This window comes from Petromyzon marinus, chromosome 3, assembly GCF_048934315.1.
Source record: "Petromyzon marinus isolate PM22_M1 ecotype Great Lakes invasive population chromosome 3, UKy_Petmar_22M1.pri1.0, whole genome shotgun sequence".
Classification (NCBI taxonomy): Eukaryota; Metazoa; Chordata; class Hyperoartia; order Petromyzontiformes; family Petromyzontidae; genus Petromyzon; species Petromyzon marinus.
In genome coordinates, this window is record NC_133669.1 from 10,400,574 (window position 1) to 10,417,703 (window position 17,130).

At 44.9% G+C, this 17,130-nt stretch overlaps 2 protein-coding genes across 4 annotated transcripts; one reads left to right on the forward strand and one right to left on the reverse strand.

Annotated features, from left to right (window-relative positions):
- Positions 1-1,062: 1,062 nt before the first annotated feature.
- On the reverse strand, positions 1,063-13,127 carry TMEM33 (transmembrane protein 33). 3 transcript variants are annotated; one of them, XM_032973690.2, is made up of 8 exons: positions 12,660-13,127; positions 10,593-10,712; positions 9,566-9,660; positions 8,727-8,914; positions 8,020-8,087; positions 7,450-7,583; positions 5,495-5,578; positions 1,063-4,804 (listed from the first exon to the last, which is right to left on the reverse strand). In XM_032973690.2, the coding sequence occupies exons 2-8, from the start codon at positions 10,695-10,697 to the stop codon at positions 4,672-4,674; spliced, it is 807 nt and encodes a 268-aa protein (XP_032829581.2). In that variant the 5' UTR covers positions 10,698-10,712; positions 12,660-13,127; the 3' UTR covers positions 1,063-4,671. The 3 variants fall into 3 exon arrangements, with proteins under 3 accessions (XP_032829581.2, XP_032829571.2, XP_032829563.2); XM_032973680.2 differs by having other exon boundaries at positions 12,589-13,127; XM_032973672.2 differs by lacking the exon at positions 12,660-13,127 and adding an exon at positions 12,274-12,455.
- Positions 13,128-13,252: 125 nt separating this feature from the next.
- On the forward strand, positions 13,253-16,969 carry POMP (proteasome maturation protein). Its single transcript, XM_032973715.2, has 6 exons — positions 13,253-13,400; positions 13,787-13,884; positions 14,546-14,606; positions 15,251-15,352; positions 15,971-16,064; positions 16,745-16,969. The coding sequence occupies exons 1-6, from the start codon at positions 13,398-13,400 to the stop codon at positions 16,810-16,812; spliced, it is 426 nt and encodes a 141-aa protein (XP_032829606.2). The 5' UTR covers positions 13,253-13,397; the 3' UTR covers positions 16,813-16,969.
- The last annotated feature ends 161 nt before the right edge of the window (positions 16,970-17,130 follow it).

Consider the following 17,130-nt stretch of genomic DNA (forward strand, 5'->3'; position numbering starts at 1 on the left):
TATTTATTTGCTTCCAAGAAGCACTAAGCATGTAGCTATCCGAAAGGTTAAACAAAATGTATTTCTCTAAATTTTTAATAGCATATCTAATTATTATTGCCCAGTAGTTTGCACAGAACTTCAACATTATCAAAATCACGCGTGTTCTGCCACTGCCAACAGTTGTATTTGGGAGTATTTAATATTCCTTTGGTGTTCCTTTAGTCTCATATTGATCATTCATCCTGTCTGCCCAACATAGCATTTACCACAAAAGCAATTAATCTGGTACACATCTATTGATAGCTTCGGTAATACATCTTGAGTACCATATATTAAATCTTGACTCAAAGCTTTCGTGACTGCAGGAGTTCATATTCTTTGGGTCTTTCAGTAAAGTCACGTAGAAATAAAAAAAAATGTTCTAAGTGACTTTACCGAAAGACCCAAAGAATACCAGATATTAGTTTCTCTATTTTATGTACTGTGCCAAATCTGACTCGGATGTTTTGTTTTTCGAAAAATCTGGCTAGTTTTTTAGTTACTCCCCCAATGTATAGTATTTTCAAAGTTTGAATTACTTGGTCAGTTTCAACACTCGTGTCATTTGATTTGGTTTCGGCATTCAGTGCCCTGTTGATTTGTATATCATTGTAACCATTCAATTACAGCGCTTCTTTAACATGTTTAATTTCACTTCTCAGACTATCACCATGCCCGATGATCATCTAGATGAAAGGATTCCTGTGCGGGGTGATGGTGTGGCTTTTTTTTGGTAAACGCTGTGTTATTTTACCATGTCCACGGCATACGAGCAGAATATCCAGAAAAGTAGAGTTCTGTCAGCTTCCACTTCCATGGTGAACTGGATGGATTGGTTTTGTGAGTTGATTTAGAAATTCGTTAAGTGTATATTTGCCGTGTGGCCAGACCACCAATGTGTCATCTACATATCTTAACCAAGCAGAGGGTTTCTTCTAAACTTATATAAATGTAATTGAAGCCAACTTTTCCTTGTGATGGGAGTCTTTCTACTTCTATACCTTTGAAAAAAACCGTGAACATTTATTACACACACATTAATTTTAAATGTCAACATTTTATTCTTACCATCAATCCTCACAATAATCACCAAAAATCAATTCTTCCAGAGAGTAAGAAAACTCAAAACACAACTGCATGCTAATTTCGTGAAGCTTGTTTTAAGTTAAATTCTTACCACGGTCCTGGTCGGACAGAATTGCATTAAATGCTCACTACCATAGGTTTCTCAACCTCCTCAACCAAACCGAGGAGACTTTACAAAGATTAAAAGTCTTTCTGCTCAAATGAGTATTGGCCTATGCTCATCGCCATTGGCAGTCTCGAGCCAGCTGGTGGAAATGTCACATTCCTCTGACAGGGACCAGTATCTGCATAGGGAGACCAGAGCTGACTTCAATTCAAGAGCAACTCACTCATTGTTTCGACCCTACAGAGGTGTTAATATATGGGTCCAATTGACCACGGAAGGGAATTCGCTACCTTTGGGTTTTGAGGTGTCGCTTGGTCACGCGATGAGACAGCCACAATCAGAACTGCACTGTAGTGAGCAAGTTTGTAGTCATACAGTACTGTATAGCAAAAACTAAAATATTTAAGACTAACACCAATGAATTAAATTGTAGAGGGGAGAGGGGGAACACATGAATCAGGCACAGAGCTTGTTTTTTCTTCATGAAACCCTTAGCATTTCACAAACCCATAACCCTCTTTGCAGATCCCCGGATGCATGTTCTCCCACAGCAGTCCATGAACCGTCAAACTGAGAACCCCTGAGTTACCCAACCGCCCATCATCTGTAACATCGCGCAAGCAGCCTTGAAAATCCGCATCCCCTCACCAACCATGTCTTAAGAGAGTGGTCCAAAGGCGCATGCTTATGATCACAGCTATTCGGCCTCGATGAAGAATGCATGGGCAATGCCGGTGATGCCGCCACCACACCTTACCATTACTTCCTTCCGTCTGCCAGATTGTGGGAACACATGGGCCTGGGGATAGCTCTGTATGATTTGAATGTCAAGGAAAATAGGCTTCGCCATTTTAGAGGCCACACTTTGAAAGTGATGGACACACACGTGGGCCTGTGTACAGCAATATCAAGGGAAGGGTCCAGCCCACTTAAAACTTTAACCTTGATGGCTACACCGGCAGTGATTCAGCGGGCTGCTGCAGGAAAGCATGGGCACGAATACACGAGCGTCTGTGAATGTGCACGCTAGCAAGGCACACACGTGCATTTGTGAATGCACAACACAAACGAACGTGCATGTGTGAACTAATAAGCACAAAAACACATGCGTTTGTGAACGCACAAGTACAAACACACGTACACATCTTGGGGTAGACGTGCAGGAACACAGACGATCGCACGTGCACATACAAGTGTGTGCAGCACGCACACGCGCACACAATAGCTTGGTGTGTTCGTAGCAGTGACTTAAATAGCTAGGAATGGGGTTTGGTCCTGGGTGATTAATCAGAAGGCAGGGTCTGGAGCTAGGGTGCATGAGGTTCAAGGGATGCAGGGGGTGATGACTGGACTTCTGTGCGGGATGAGCATCTTGGTGTCTATGTGCAAGGTGTGAGAAAGAGAGATGCTGCGAGGTGTGTGCTGCAGCCAAGGGGCCTTTTGTAAGTGATGTGTGGGTTTAGGCATTTGGGTGTGTGTAGTGTGTGGGGGGGATGTAGGGATATTGACTCTGTGGTGTGGTGCATCTATGTGCATATAGTGCGGGCATCTAGCTGTGTGTTGTGCGAGTGTGCTTATACTGGTACAGTCTTTGCATGTCTCTGGGTATATGGTTTTATGTGTCATGGCGCATGGTGTGCGAGGCTCTGGGTTTACGAGTGTGTAAATGGGTTGTATGTGTATCCATGTGTGCATGAATGTGTATGGTTTTATACGTGTAGCGATGTGCGTGTGTATATATGTGTAAATGCATGTGTATGTGTAAGGAACATTTGGGGGGGGGAAGCAGGCGAGGCAACTGCCTTTTGCACCCCCAACCCCCCAGGTGAACCTCTGGCATATAGTTTGTGCAGCGGTGTATGGTCTGTGCGGTATACTCGTGTATATGATGTGTCCATGTTTGTGCACCGAATTCCTACATGGTACATGTGAATGTGCTTTGTGCAGAAATCTGTATATACGTACGTATATATGAAATTACGATCGTGTGCTTCTGGATGCTATACAGAAGCAGACGATGCCGAGCCTTGAACTTGCTTATTTCAACTGAGGAAGGTAGTATCGTGTAGAAAGGTGTTACAACCCACTGGCAAAACTAGATAAGCACAACCGAGACCACCAGTTCATGCTTCTGTAGCACATAGCACGCTGTATAATTTATCTAATTCCGCATCTACATCGGCTTTCATGTATAGTACAAATACATACATACGTAGTATCATGTAACAATGTGAATAGTTGTATGGTGCATGTGTGTATGCATTTGTGCATTTATCTGCGCGCAGGATATGTATATAATTAGGCATTTTGACAATGCAATGATTCATATATTAAGATTTTTAAACGTACGCTGCATGTATCGAACCGTGCATATAAGAATCTATTATTTACGATTTGGACAAATTATGTGCTAGGCTAATGGAGTGTGCAAGACTGTACAGACAAGATGGAATAAATGAGAAAAAATTAAAATAGGATGGTAAAAACTACATAGAATCGATTCTTGAATCGAAACCCACCCCAAATCGTGACAATTATGAATTGCTAGAGGATGTATCTATGTATATGATGTCTGTCTGTGGTGTGTGTATCTACGTGTGTACAGTGTGTCTATTTATGTAATTATATTATATGGTGTGTACGTGATTTATCTACGTGTACATCTGTGTGTGTGAACGTGTGTATTTGGTGTATGTGCATATGTGTATCTCATACGTGTCAACCCATACGGTTTACCCGAATTCTTGTACAGGGGGAGTTTTCAAGCCCATATGGCGTGCAGCCGTTTCAATATGGGCAAACATGTTTTTGTCTATTTGTTTGTGTTTCTCCCTTGTGATGGGACTTTGTAGGATGAACATTGATATTTATAAGGGCAAGGGGTGACCAATCAAGTCTGAATTAGTCTGAAATAAGGCAGGCACTGATAAGGGGTTGACAGGTATGGACTATCTATAGCATATGTACATGTAAAGTGTGTGTGGATATGTTTGTATATGTGTATTAATGCATGAATCTATATTTGTATGCATGTGGGGAGCGGTAGTGTAGTGATTAGCGCACTGCGCTACGAGTTCCATTCCCACTCGTGGCCAACACCAGTGATCATTATCTGAACAGGTCCTGGGCCTCCCCGAGGTGGACTCGCTCAAATGAGTACCTAGTGCGGTGTGTAAAAACATTGCCACTGGGGAGACAAAAGCGGTCAGGCGTGGTGTTAGCCACGCACCCCCTCGTGTACCGTGCTGGCCTTCACAGGTGCTGTTAAGGTTACACAGGGGATCTTTGTCTTTGTATGCCTGTGTGTATATTGTCTGTATTACATGTGTATCATGTATGTGGATATGGTGTGTGTGTGTGTATATATATGTTGCACGTATATGGTGTATGCATGCGTGTGTATGAAGTGTGTGTGTATATCGTGTGTGTGTGTTTGTATGCACAGAGCGGGGGCTGCTCTAGGGCTGCACGGGCGGAGCGAGGCGGCTGACGAAGCCGATGATTCTCTGAGATGCCGAGCGCAGCACCGCCGGGCACGACGGGTTCGCTGTTGCAGACTCCACTGCCATCCGCAGCTCGGAAAACAACACGCTGCGTACACACACACACACACGCGCGAAAACATGGCAAACACAGTCACGCCACGGCGTTGGGTACACACACGACACACACGCGTGGTAACACGATACACTTAGTAACGCTGCACGCTGGGTAAGCACACAATACACATGAAATACAATACATACGGTAACACAATACATGTGAAGGGTTCCAAGACTGGTTGATATTTCATTCGCCTTTTGACATTAGCCGTGGCCAGAAATTAAAATAAGATCGCCGGGCTCATTGCGCAGTGCACTAACCACTGTGCCACCAGATGTTAACACCAGTGGCCCCACAGCATGACACAGTACCATATGATGAGACAACACAAAATAACAAAACACATCGCTACATGTAAAAAACAACAGAACATCCATGTTAACACCAAATATTTGATAAAGTTAAGTGATAAAAACCATTATGCACAATAACAAAACACAAAATAAAAACAACACCATTACGCACGTGGTAATGCATCACACGAGACAATACACAACAACACACACTGCATAACGAACGAAACTTGGGGCACAAGGCCTGGGGCAAACAGCCACGCACACAGCAAAACAATGCACAATGTAACATCATACTTTGCACACACACAACCCCTCTCTCTTCACTGCTGCTGCCTTCCCCCCCCACACCGTCACACTTTCTCTCGCAGTCCCCCTCTCATACCGGCAGTACGGGTTGCGCCGGGATGCGTATCGCAGGGTCAGGAAGCGGTAGTAGAAGAAGGGCAGGAACAGGCTGCAGTGGCCGCTGCACCCGGAAACACAAAGATGCGGCTCCATTAGAATGTGCACAGCACCATTATAAAGCACACAGCTCCGGCAGAGCTGCCTACATGTTTTTTTCTGTTGGGAAAGTGCCCAAAGGTATGCACAGGTCAGGACCCCTCAATTCAATTGTCATTCATTACGTGGTGGCCGACGATGAGGCTGAACGAACTTCTTCCATGCCTTTCCTTCCTTCATCATGGACATCACTTCCTGTAGAACTATGTTCTTCTAAGTCCTCTTTATTGACGTCAATCTGAGTTATTTCAATAAGGAGCACAAATGTTTTAAAAGTCGTTTTTATGAACCATATTTCAGTTTTACATAATACCACCAAACTCTGCAGAAAATCACCCAGCATAGCAGGCCAGAGCACCGGTATTTTTGGCCCCCACAGCAGTTTTACGTTGTGTTATGATTTCGAGTCACAATTAAATTCAATCATTTATATTTTTAGATCATGAATGTAGCACCATGAGTGGCTGGAGGAGTGACATGCATTAATTCATCATCAGCCATGATCTAGCAAATGCTGCATTTATGGCCTCATCCCATATGACCTTGTGATTCCATTATTCATCTCGCTCTTGTGCATCAGCTGATCTCACCATTCCATTTCCGCTGCCACTCTCTCATTAGCCTTGACTAACAGCCACCGTTCCTTCTAGAGACGTATCCCGTCCAAGCACACTATATTTTCAAGAGTGAATATTTTTAACTTAGGAATGTAATGATGTAATCTTTGGTATTATTTGGTAAAGTCACATAGGTAAAATAAAATAAAGCAATTAAATCAGTGATTTAAAATAAAATAAAACAATTAAATCACTGATTTAATTGTTTTATTTTATTTTACCTACGTGACTTTACCGAATAAAACCAAAGAGTATGAATCCTTGCAGTCACGAAAGCTTCAAATCTAGAATTAATGTAATGATGTATCAATTCATTTGATTAATTAAAATCGATTCCTATGCTTACAATACATGCAACAAATCGTGAAGATTTGGATTCGCATATGGACATTACCAACATTTCGGACATACATTTAATTCTACATTCGTATAATCATAGTGGATTATTATTGGGCAGGATTTGTCAACTAATTACAACAATAATTCAAACACAAATATTTTTTCCACCTTTCTTGATATGGGAGAAATTGTTATAAAGTACCGCATTGTCAGATGTACTCAGATGAACTGACTTTTTCATTCAGTTTTGTATTTTTGTCAAACCACTACTTTACTCCACAAATAATCCATGAAGAATTACACAACCATATTATAATTAGGATGATTCTGAAATTTTGGAATGTTAATTTGCCCAATTTGTGGAACTGCCCATATGTTAAATTTAATTTGTTCATGTAGACACTGCACCCACTGAGAAACCTAAACGGACTGCAATGGTAAAAACATAATTGGATGAAATCGTGATCCACCAAATCATAATTCATCAAATTGCAGGGGCGGGAAGAACAGTGACTTGTTCGATATTTAATCATGGGACCTCCTTTTCCAATACCCAAATATGAGAATAGGTTTTCCCATTTTTTCTGGCAACAAACAGGTGTTAGGATGTTAAAACACCAAACTCAAACCTTTTACAAGGAATCATGTCTGCATTAACCACAATACTTGTGGTCAGAATGTTTGCATTCTCCCATATCAAGAAAGGTGTGGTCAGAATGTTGCAGACATTATTCCTTGTAAAAGGTTTCAGTTTGGAGTATTAACATCTTAACACCTGTTTGTTGCCAGAAAAAAGGGGGAAAACCTATTCTCATTGTTCGATACTCTTTTACAAAAAACGCAGCCCACTCCCCACGTTTACAGTGACCCTCCCCACTACCTGAAGAGCATAAGCAACGTGGCAGGCATGAGGAAGATCTCATTGCACGCCACCAGCTTCAGGATGTTCTGCTGCTGCGCAGACACCCGTGTCAGGAAGGAGCGAACAAGTGGCATCGAGCCAGGGCCCAGGATCTGCGAGGGGACACAGAAAGAAACGTGGGGACCCGTGGACACACGGGAATAAGCGAGGTCATGAGAGGACACGTATGCAAGGACATGTGTGGACATACAGGTGGGACACACAGGATTTACGGTCAATCACAGACTCAAGGGATGACAAAACACCGGAACACAGGGAAATGGAGACAAGGACACAAACACATGTGGGAAGAGATGTGTATACATAAAGGTGTGATCAGATTCAGGTGCATGTAGAGGCATATACACATATTCACCAGTTTAGACATGAACAGATATATGTGGATGTTTGCAGGTGTGTGTGTGTGTACGAGTGTTCAGGTGTGTATTTAGGTGTGTGCATTTGTGTAGGTATTCATGCGTGTGCGTAGGTGCGTGTGGTGTTTGCGCAGGCATGTGCATTTGTGTCCAGGTTTAGGCGAATGCTCACGTTAAGCACTTTGAAGCTGTGCGCCGTTGCGTGCAGCAGTGAAAACAGGAACACGGGAAGCAAACTCACTGCAGCGCCATCAAGGAATATCATCAACAATTCGACCAACATTATCAGCAAGATTGTCAAGATAGTCACAATTACTACCACCAGGTCTATCACCACCGCCGACATCACCAGCACCACATGTCGACATCCCTTCAGTGTATGCATGGCCACCGCTAGACCTAGGGTTGGACTAGATTTATTGTAAGGGTGAAGCTGAGGTTATGGTTTGTGCAAGAGCAAGGTCAAGGAAAAGATTGTGGGTTTATAGGTGCAGTGTTACAGTGCTAAGGTAGACCATGTCAGTATTAAGGTTTGCCTATGTGTTGGCATTAGGGTCTGGACTATGGCTGAAAACCTTTAATAGATTTTGGTGGATGTTGATGTTAAAGTGAGTGTTAATGAGTCAACACTTGGCTCCATGATATTTGTGATGCGACACAATAATATTCACATAGGGATACTATATAGTGCCCTATAGGGCGCTATATGAAAAACATATCATCAGTCTAAGAGGTAGTGTTATCATTGGAGGTAGCGTTAAGAGTTGGGCCAGCGATGGGTTGAGAATACTGGCGATAGGTTGAGTTAGTGGTCATGTTCGGGTTACTTAGTGTACGGGTTACGATTGAGATTAGGCGCTATGGCTGGCTCAAGGATACTGGTGATGGGCTGGGCGTTGACAAAGATGAGCGAGTATAGCAGGTAGTGGCACGAATCCTCAAGCAGCGCCTGGCTTAGAAAGACGCGGCTCAGTGACGGGTGTGGCAACCGCTGATGTAGGCGCAGTGCGCTTGTGAGCGCCGAGAAGAGCAGCGCTCGCTGGAACCATGCACTCGCCTGGCCCGTCCTAGAGAACGCACGCATTCAAGTACGCACACGTGAGTACACATAAAGGAAACATAGGCAAGTACATGGATGCATTGACACATGTGGGTACACGCACAGATATGAACATTTGAGTTCACATACGAGTATGCACATGTGGATGCCTAAACGGGTCCCAGCCACCCGGTGATGACTTAGATTCGTTGGCACTACTCTGGCTTTCCCGGCTGTCCTAAAGGCTTTTTTTATTGCTGCTGTGCCCCTGATGCTTCTTCCGCGGCTGTGCCGTGGTGTTATTATCTTCTAGCTCTTAAGTTTCTATGTTGTGAGCCCCCTATCTACCTAATGTATCGATATTTTTACTGATGTAAAGCGTCTTAAGATGCAATTTCATTGAGAAGCTATGAACATTTAATTTGTTGATGTTGTTGAACATAGACATACTGGACACATGGGCTCGCACACTCGGGTACACTTGTGGGTACACACACAGGTGTGCATTTATGAGTTCCTCCAATGTTATGCACATGTGAGTAGACATACTGGAAAACATGGAAATTCAGAGGCAAGTACATATTTGAGCAAACACTAAGATATGCCAAATGTGAATACACAAACCTGAACATATATACACACCCCCCAAACTACAAGTTTACAGGCTTCCCATACTCACCCCAGCAGAGGGATAAAGAAGAGGATGGACGACATGACGGTGGACAACCTGGATACCCACATGGCTGACTCTACCTTGTTTGCCAGTAGGAATTGCTGGGAAGGCAGAGATGGGCAGGGAGGAACATAGACAAATAGTAGAGGACGATAATTTCATTAATCTCAATTACACATCACTATAATCATCATCAACACCACCACCAATATCTAAAATGCAAGCACTGCCATCAGGAACACCATTATGAGTTACACTGCCATCATCACCACCACCGTCATCGTTACCGCAATTATCACTACCACTGCAACCACTTGCATCAGTAGCATAATTTTGAATTGTATTGCTATCATCACCAGAATCAATACCAATATCAGAACCACCATTGTCCTAACAAGCACCAGCATTGTGGAACGGTGTATTGCAAGTGAGGCATTATTATTAAGGAAGGTCCTAATAATTACCATGGTAAGTGTGATGCGTGTAGCTGCCGTTGCATATAGATCTTGGCACATAGCCCATCCATGCCTGCACTGGGAACTAAGACAGCCCTGCATACCTTGTACTGAGTAAGGATGGTTGACATTGGGGTCCCCTAGGCTTGACTGTTGTAGGTTAATGTAATGGTTGAGTTTCAATGTGATGTAAGATGCTTTGAGGTCCTGAGCATTTAAGAATCATAATCAGAATATTTATTTATACTGGAGGAATCTGATGAGCTATAAATAGCTTTTTCACAGATGTCCAATAGGCCAGTAGGGGCATGCCAGAACGTTACAACAGCAAACAATACAAAAACACGATAGGAGTGCAAAATATAGGTAAAGTAAACAATTCACAAAAAAAGTATACAAATAAAACTTAACTATTTTTAAAACTTTTACCAGGTAATGCCCACTGAGCAATTAACTTATTTTTCTCGAAGCAACCTAGCCACAAATGATATCCCTATAAATGCAAATCATTATCCATTACCCCCTAGTTGTCCATCGCCGTGTGGATGACACAGGCATGTGGAGGGGGAGACACTCACAGCCACGGTTGGTGCCGCTGCTGCTCCTCCACCTGCTCCTGCTCCACCGGGGGGGCCCTCGCCGTGATCGCCCCCGGCGTTCCTGGTGTCTTCTGTCTCCGCCATGTTGATTTGGTTCACCTGCATACAAAAGACAAAGACCCCCCCCCCCTCATAGCCTTAACATACTGTTGTGGCAAGTGCTGTTTGCGAGCACCTATGAAGGCCGGCACGGGACACGAGGCGGTGGGTGGCCAGCACCACGCCGGCCGCATTCGTCTCCCCAGTGGTGATGTTTACTACACACCGCTACCAGGTATCATTTGAGGATAAGTTGACCTATGGAAGGCCCAGGACCGGTTCAGATAATCGTCACTGGGTGTTGGTTCGCTGGGTTCGTAGCGCAGCGCGCTAAGCGCTACTCAACCGCTGACCTGCACACACCACACACAAATATTCTGCATGCAGCCTTTAACAGACTTGGGGGCAAGCGTTGTTCGTGAGCACACCGTACTAGGCATTAAAGGCCGAGCTGACCTTGGGGAGGTCTAGGACTAGCTCAGATCATCACCACTGATGATGGTCGTGGCCGGGAATCAAACTCAGCTTGGCACGCGTACAACTAAATTTGCCAGACTGCTCTAGACCGTGTCAGATCTCAGATCAGAAGGGTTGAGTTGAGATAATGCTGGAATCCTCGACCACCATTCATAACATATATAGGCAGCAGGGTTTCGTGGTGGGAAGCAGGTGGCAGTGCAGAATACTCAATTGTTTCACTGTACTTAGCCCCAATTTCTATGCTTCCTGCCTTCAACCCGCAATGACCAGCGGCCCCAATCCACAACAAAAAATGGTTGTGGGTGTAACATTGAAATAAACGTGCGTAATTTTTTTTTAACAAATCGTCTTCTGTTAAGTCATAGAACCACAGCTTTCACAATATTAAAGATGGGAAATCTATACATGACCGACCAGATGTCTCGATCTCGAGTGAACGGCTCGCAATCGCAAGGCTGAGAAGTTCAAATCCTGGCTGGAGGATGGCTCAGTCCATCATCTCTCCCGGGGTCGATACAATGAGTAACCACTCTTTTCGGTAAGTAAGCAGTGGTTGTCCTATTAAAGGAAAACAACACACTCGCCCCGGCCATAGCAATCGGGAACTTTTCACAACTGCTCAGGGCTGTAAACCGTCTCAATTTTACAGGAAAATCATTGCGATTGACCGAATCCATAGACCTCTACATGTCAATAATACTGCCTACAATAAAAAAGTATAACAGACGACGTTTCGGGCAATGTCCCTGGTTCCCGTCGTTTCACACCGAGCCATCAGGCCCGGTTCTTCCGAGGCCTTCCCATTCAATGGATTTCAAAAGGATAAACCCCCAAACAAGAAAAACATCGCATCACCAGCCAGCAACAAATCCAAAACGGAAACCACGCGACTGTACGAATTACATATGAACCCATCCCGCAGTGTCTGTAACGATGTTTTGTTTATAAGCCAACAACAAAAAACCAGAGACACGGAGGAGGGGGGGGGTGCCCTCGCCTAGAAACCGCAACCGAGGGCCTAGCGCAGGCCTCTCGGCCGAGTGGACGGTGGTGGTCGGGGTGGCGTGGGGAAGGATGACCGAGCAACTTGCAAACGTCAACTTCAAACCACACAATCACAATTAAAAAAGAAAACTCTCACCCGACGGACGCGACTACCGACCAAATAAATCTCTCTCGCGCACAAAGCAACGCTACAGCGGGGGAGGGGAGGAGGTGGTGTTCAATAATCTTGCACGGTTTATATGTTCGCCTCGTAGTAGGGGCGATGCTTTTGCCGCGGCGTAGAGGCAGCGTCAATGAGGGGGGTGGGGGGAGGGGGTGGGGGGGTGAGGGAGGGGCCCACGGGGGCCTGACGGGCCCGCCGCCGCTGCACTGAAGTCGCCCGCCGGCAAGGGGCTCGAAACGTCGCGACGACCGGCAACGATGGAGAGAAGAAGAAGAAGAAGCAGCTCACCGTCCTCGCAATGTCTCCCCGGGAGCTGCGGAGAGTTGTCTCTGTAAACGTGGACGTGGGAGCCCACTCACCCGTTCAGTCGCTTCTTCTCCTTCTTCATTGAAGAGAATTGCATCCCGATGATGCGTTTATTGTCGATCGATATACGCCGTTACGAATGTGGCTTCGTTGACTGCGTGCAAATAACTTCACGCGCGATTGTATTTGACGCGTCGCACGCGTTTGTTTGCACGAAGACAAAAAAAAACACATTTCAGATTTTCAGATTTTATTTTTTTAAATTAACGTCCAGTGGGAAATAAGGAACTGCAGGAAACACGAGATGGGGATGGTTTCGTTTTATTTTGTTTGGGTGATTTGTTTAGCTATCTTGTAGTTTGCACCCCCTATCATATTTTTTTGTATTTGTTGCAACGTTCTTACCCGCTCCTACTGGACATCGGTGACAAAAAAATGCTTTATAGCTCACCGGATTCCTCCAGTATAAATACATGCGCTGAGTCTGATTCTGAACTTATAAATAGACATTGGCTCGCAAATTAAAAATTGGGCTCAGAATTGTTTTCGGGGACGTTGATTCTGCGTCATCACGCGATGACGTAACCACGCATGGGCACCCTGAAGACGTAAGGACTGTGCTGACAAGGACGTCGCCCCGTGCGTGATGACGTCGCCGCGTGCGTGATGACATCACCGCCCGATTCCCTCCCGCCTTCAGACCGGACCGCGCAACGCCACTCGGACTCGCTTCGTTTTTCTTTCCCTCTTTTCCCTAGTTTGTTGCTTGTTTTGTTTGTCACCTGCGAGCAATGGTGAGCTTTCTTTTTCGGGGGAGGCGAAGGGAAGGGCGCTACGACAGAGGGGTCGATAATAGGAGGGAGGGATAAGATGAAAAGAAGCGCCGATTCATTGGCGCTCAGTCGAGAGCCTGCGGGAGCAGGCCGCAGATGGAGCGGTGGTGGTGTTGGTCGTCGTGGAGGCGATTGTGATGGCTCTGTCATTGAGGTGGCGATTACAGTTGTGGTGATGTTAATATGGTGGTACCGATGTTGATTGTGGCAGTGAAACGTCATCGTAATTGTGTCGCTCACGGCGACGCGTTGGAGCGCATTGGCAACACAAGTGGTGTTGGCTTCGGCCGAGTGATGATGACGAGGGTGGTGAGAGCGGTGGTGATGGTGGCGATGTCGCCCAACAGAACGTCTCGGGCCTTCGTGCTTTGTCCCGGGATACTGAGGCGTCGGAGGCGCACGTGGAGGCGGGGATCTACGGTGCCCACGACACCCTGCGCAAGGGGTACGTTTCCAGCGCCACGGGGGGGGGGCATGAGAACAGTGGCGATGATGAACGGTGACTGGGAATAATGATGCTTGATGGTGTGAATAGTGATAAACGTCTCGCGAGGTACGAGGGCGTCGTGGGCTGTAGCGTTGCTTAAATTACTTGAGCGGCAAATACATTTTCAGACTTTTAAGTATTACACGGAACATCTGCTAGTTTCCAATATAACGTCGCCTTGGCCCCCGATACTGAAAAATATACAAGTTTATTGGTGGAAAGTTTGTTTGCACCGTTATTGAATACACATTTCACAAATTGACTGAATGCAAAACCAATGCCACGATTTTTGCAGAACTATCACCGTGCACGTAACCGGACTGCCTGTCGCACAATCTCATCTCTACCATTGTATACAAATTCAATAGAGTGGTGCCTGTGTGGGTTATGGATGTGAAGTTTCGTACACCTGTTTACTGGCTGTGATTGCGAGTGTTTAGTAACAGCAGTGGCTTTCATTGGGTGGGTCGTGGTTTGATCGAATGGTATGCCTTGGTTGTGTTAACTGTACCTGTTGGAAGCGAGATTGATGGCCACACGATTGCATAATTTCTGATCTATATACTTGAATAGCAGCTGTGTCATTGTTTATATAGTGGCTATGGTTTTGTTCGTTCAGATTTACGAGCGTGCGAAACAACATTACTGCTGCGCATCCCTTAGAAGCCTCCGAAAAGCAAGTACGTAACCCTCCTACTCACCCTGCCTTGGTGCCGTCGCTATCGAGTCAGCGGGCAATGCAATTTAACTGAACCCCATAAGCTGGAAGGGCCGAGGCACCAGCCGACAGAGGGGGTAAAAATTTAACAGGTGACACAATCTATTGCACCAGGGCCAATGCCAACCACACCTCCTGCCACGTCTGATTAGCATGGTTGGCTACATACGGTGCGAAGAAAGCTCAACATACGCACAGTGGGTTGTTTTTAATGAGCTAAAGATTCACGAACTCCAGTATCCCGGAATGTAGCTACAGGGTTAGTGCTTATTGTAATGCAAACTTGCTACATTTTTAGTGACTTGACAAGAACACATTTTAACTTAAGTAGCGATCACTCAAAAGAATACATTTCTCTTAAAGTGAAATAATGCTGATAGGAATGCATTTGAAATACATTAAATGATGAGTACTCTGGAACTCAATGGCAATTGCTCTTGCAACTTATTTGTAAATTTAGCTGTGGATTTCTATAAGGTCTCAATTGAATGTGAAGATTGATTTTGGTGTGACAAGGGGGATGTCAAGATTTAGGTTTTTTCGCCAATCGCAGCGCTTGCGTCAATGCCCTTAAATACCCCCATGACCCCCGTCCTCTCACCCCAGTATGACCTGCAACAGCAGCAGCTGTCACTGCAGACGCTACGACGGATTCAGGGTCTGCATGCACCACTACGCCTGCAAATGGAAATGAGAGCTGCCTCACAGGTGGGTTATGGGCGAGAACGGCTACGTGACGAACAGAAGAGAGGGACGTCTCGGCAATGACGCCTCCATTCTTCCAATCTAGAGGTGGAGTTTGTGGATCATGCACAAGTGACCCTGCCTACCAGAAGGGCAATGCGGTGTTTCCTGAAGGTGGCAGTACAGCAGTGTTTTGGAAGATTATATATACAGTATAGCATGTGTTCCACTTGTTTGTGTGGGTTTTATCTATGCGCTGTTTTCTTATGAAGGTAAAATCACACATTGCTCAAACATCTCAATACAGTGCCCTTCCATAGTCTTCACCCATTGGCATTTTCCTGCATGAATTACAGGACGTGTAAATATGAGCATGGGGTGATGGAATGGAAGAAGTGTGTGCCTGTGTCAGATGTGGGTGTTTGAGTTATAAAATCAGATGGGGGAGATGCATTTTAAGGCAGGACACTTGCTTGGATCTGAGTAGAGTAGCCCATGCATATGTTTTGTTACCATGTAATCTGGTTAGTGACTTAACTGTTTTTAATGGGATGACCAACTTGAGTTACATTGGCTGGCCCATGGACACTCGGTATTTGTATAATAGCACTTTAAAAATGAATTTAACTTGTGTGAATGCAGGTGCAAAGATTGCCCTGCCTGCAGAGCTCTCGGGTTGCCTTGGACACCATCAGGGGTATCGATGACTATTTGGGCTTTGAGCATGTTCTGAATGGTACGTATTTTAACCCATGCTGCAGTGTGCAAACACAATTATTGCATACAGGAAACCTGAGTGTCTACTTGGTACTAAATTGTTTGGTTTCTCCTGTGTACCTAAACTCAAATGTGTACGTCTGATTTGTGCAGTCACTCAGATTTTTTTATGTTAGCTATCATGTGTATGTGGGGAAAAAAATATATGCGCATGGTGCTGTATGCGATGCCGGACATTTCACCCGCACCCAAAAATCGAATCACAAATAATGCAATCCTGGATCAATTTAATAATAGCGCTCATCTTATTGAGATTCTCCATCTGAATACCTGACTCCTTCCCTCCACACTGCCCACTCGGCAACTAAGGCTTTCAATTTAAGCTCCCAAGTCAGCCTCATTTTCCTTAGCCATCCCATTTGGAAATTCATGACTCCTGCTGTGCTGTTGACTGCCTGCAGAATTCCAGGCTTATAATCTCTACGTACCTTGAACTTCTTTCACACCGTACATAGCCAACCATGCTAATCGGTGCGATTGCCTTTATCAAGAATATTATTCTCACTGTTCCTGTTATGCATCAAGATGCAGTTGCATTTAGATGCCATATAAATCCAAATTATATTGTGATGGTGTTTTAACTGTGCATGTCAGCTTGTGTGCGTATTTATGATGGTGTTTGTACTTGTGTACATGCAGACCCAGAATATGCAGAGGTGATGGGGGAGCCACATGTGATGATGGAGAAGCAGCTGGGCCTGCTGTAGGAGTCAGTGGGGAAGCAAAAACATCCAATTGTGCACACCCACTTGTACATATACAAGTGTACACATTTCCATAAGAGCACACATCCACCCATACCTTATGCTCACATCCATGTTTTCACACGTGTGCAGATGCGATTAAAAGTGTTGTACACGTGCATCTTGCCTGACCAAAGCTTTTCTTGTGATCTCTCCCTTCTGCACCCCACCATGCTGTAGTTAGATTCAGAGCTTCTAATGTAAGCAAAAACCTAAGTATATTAAACTGGCGTTAATTGAGAGATGAAGTGGCGTAACCATGTGTAAAGATGTCACCACAAG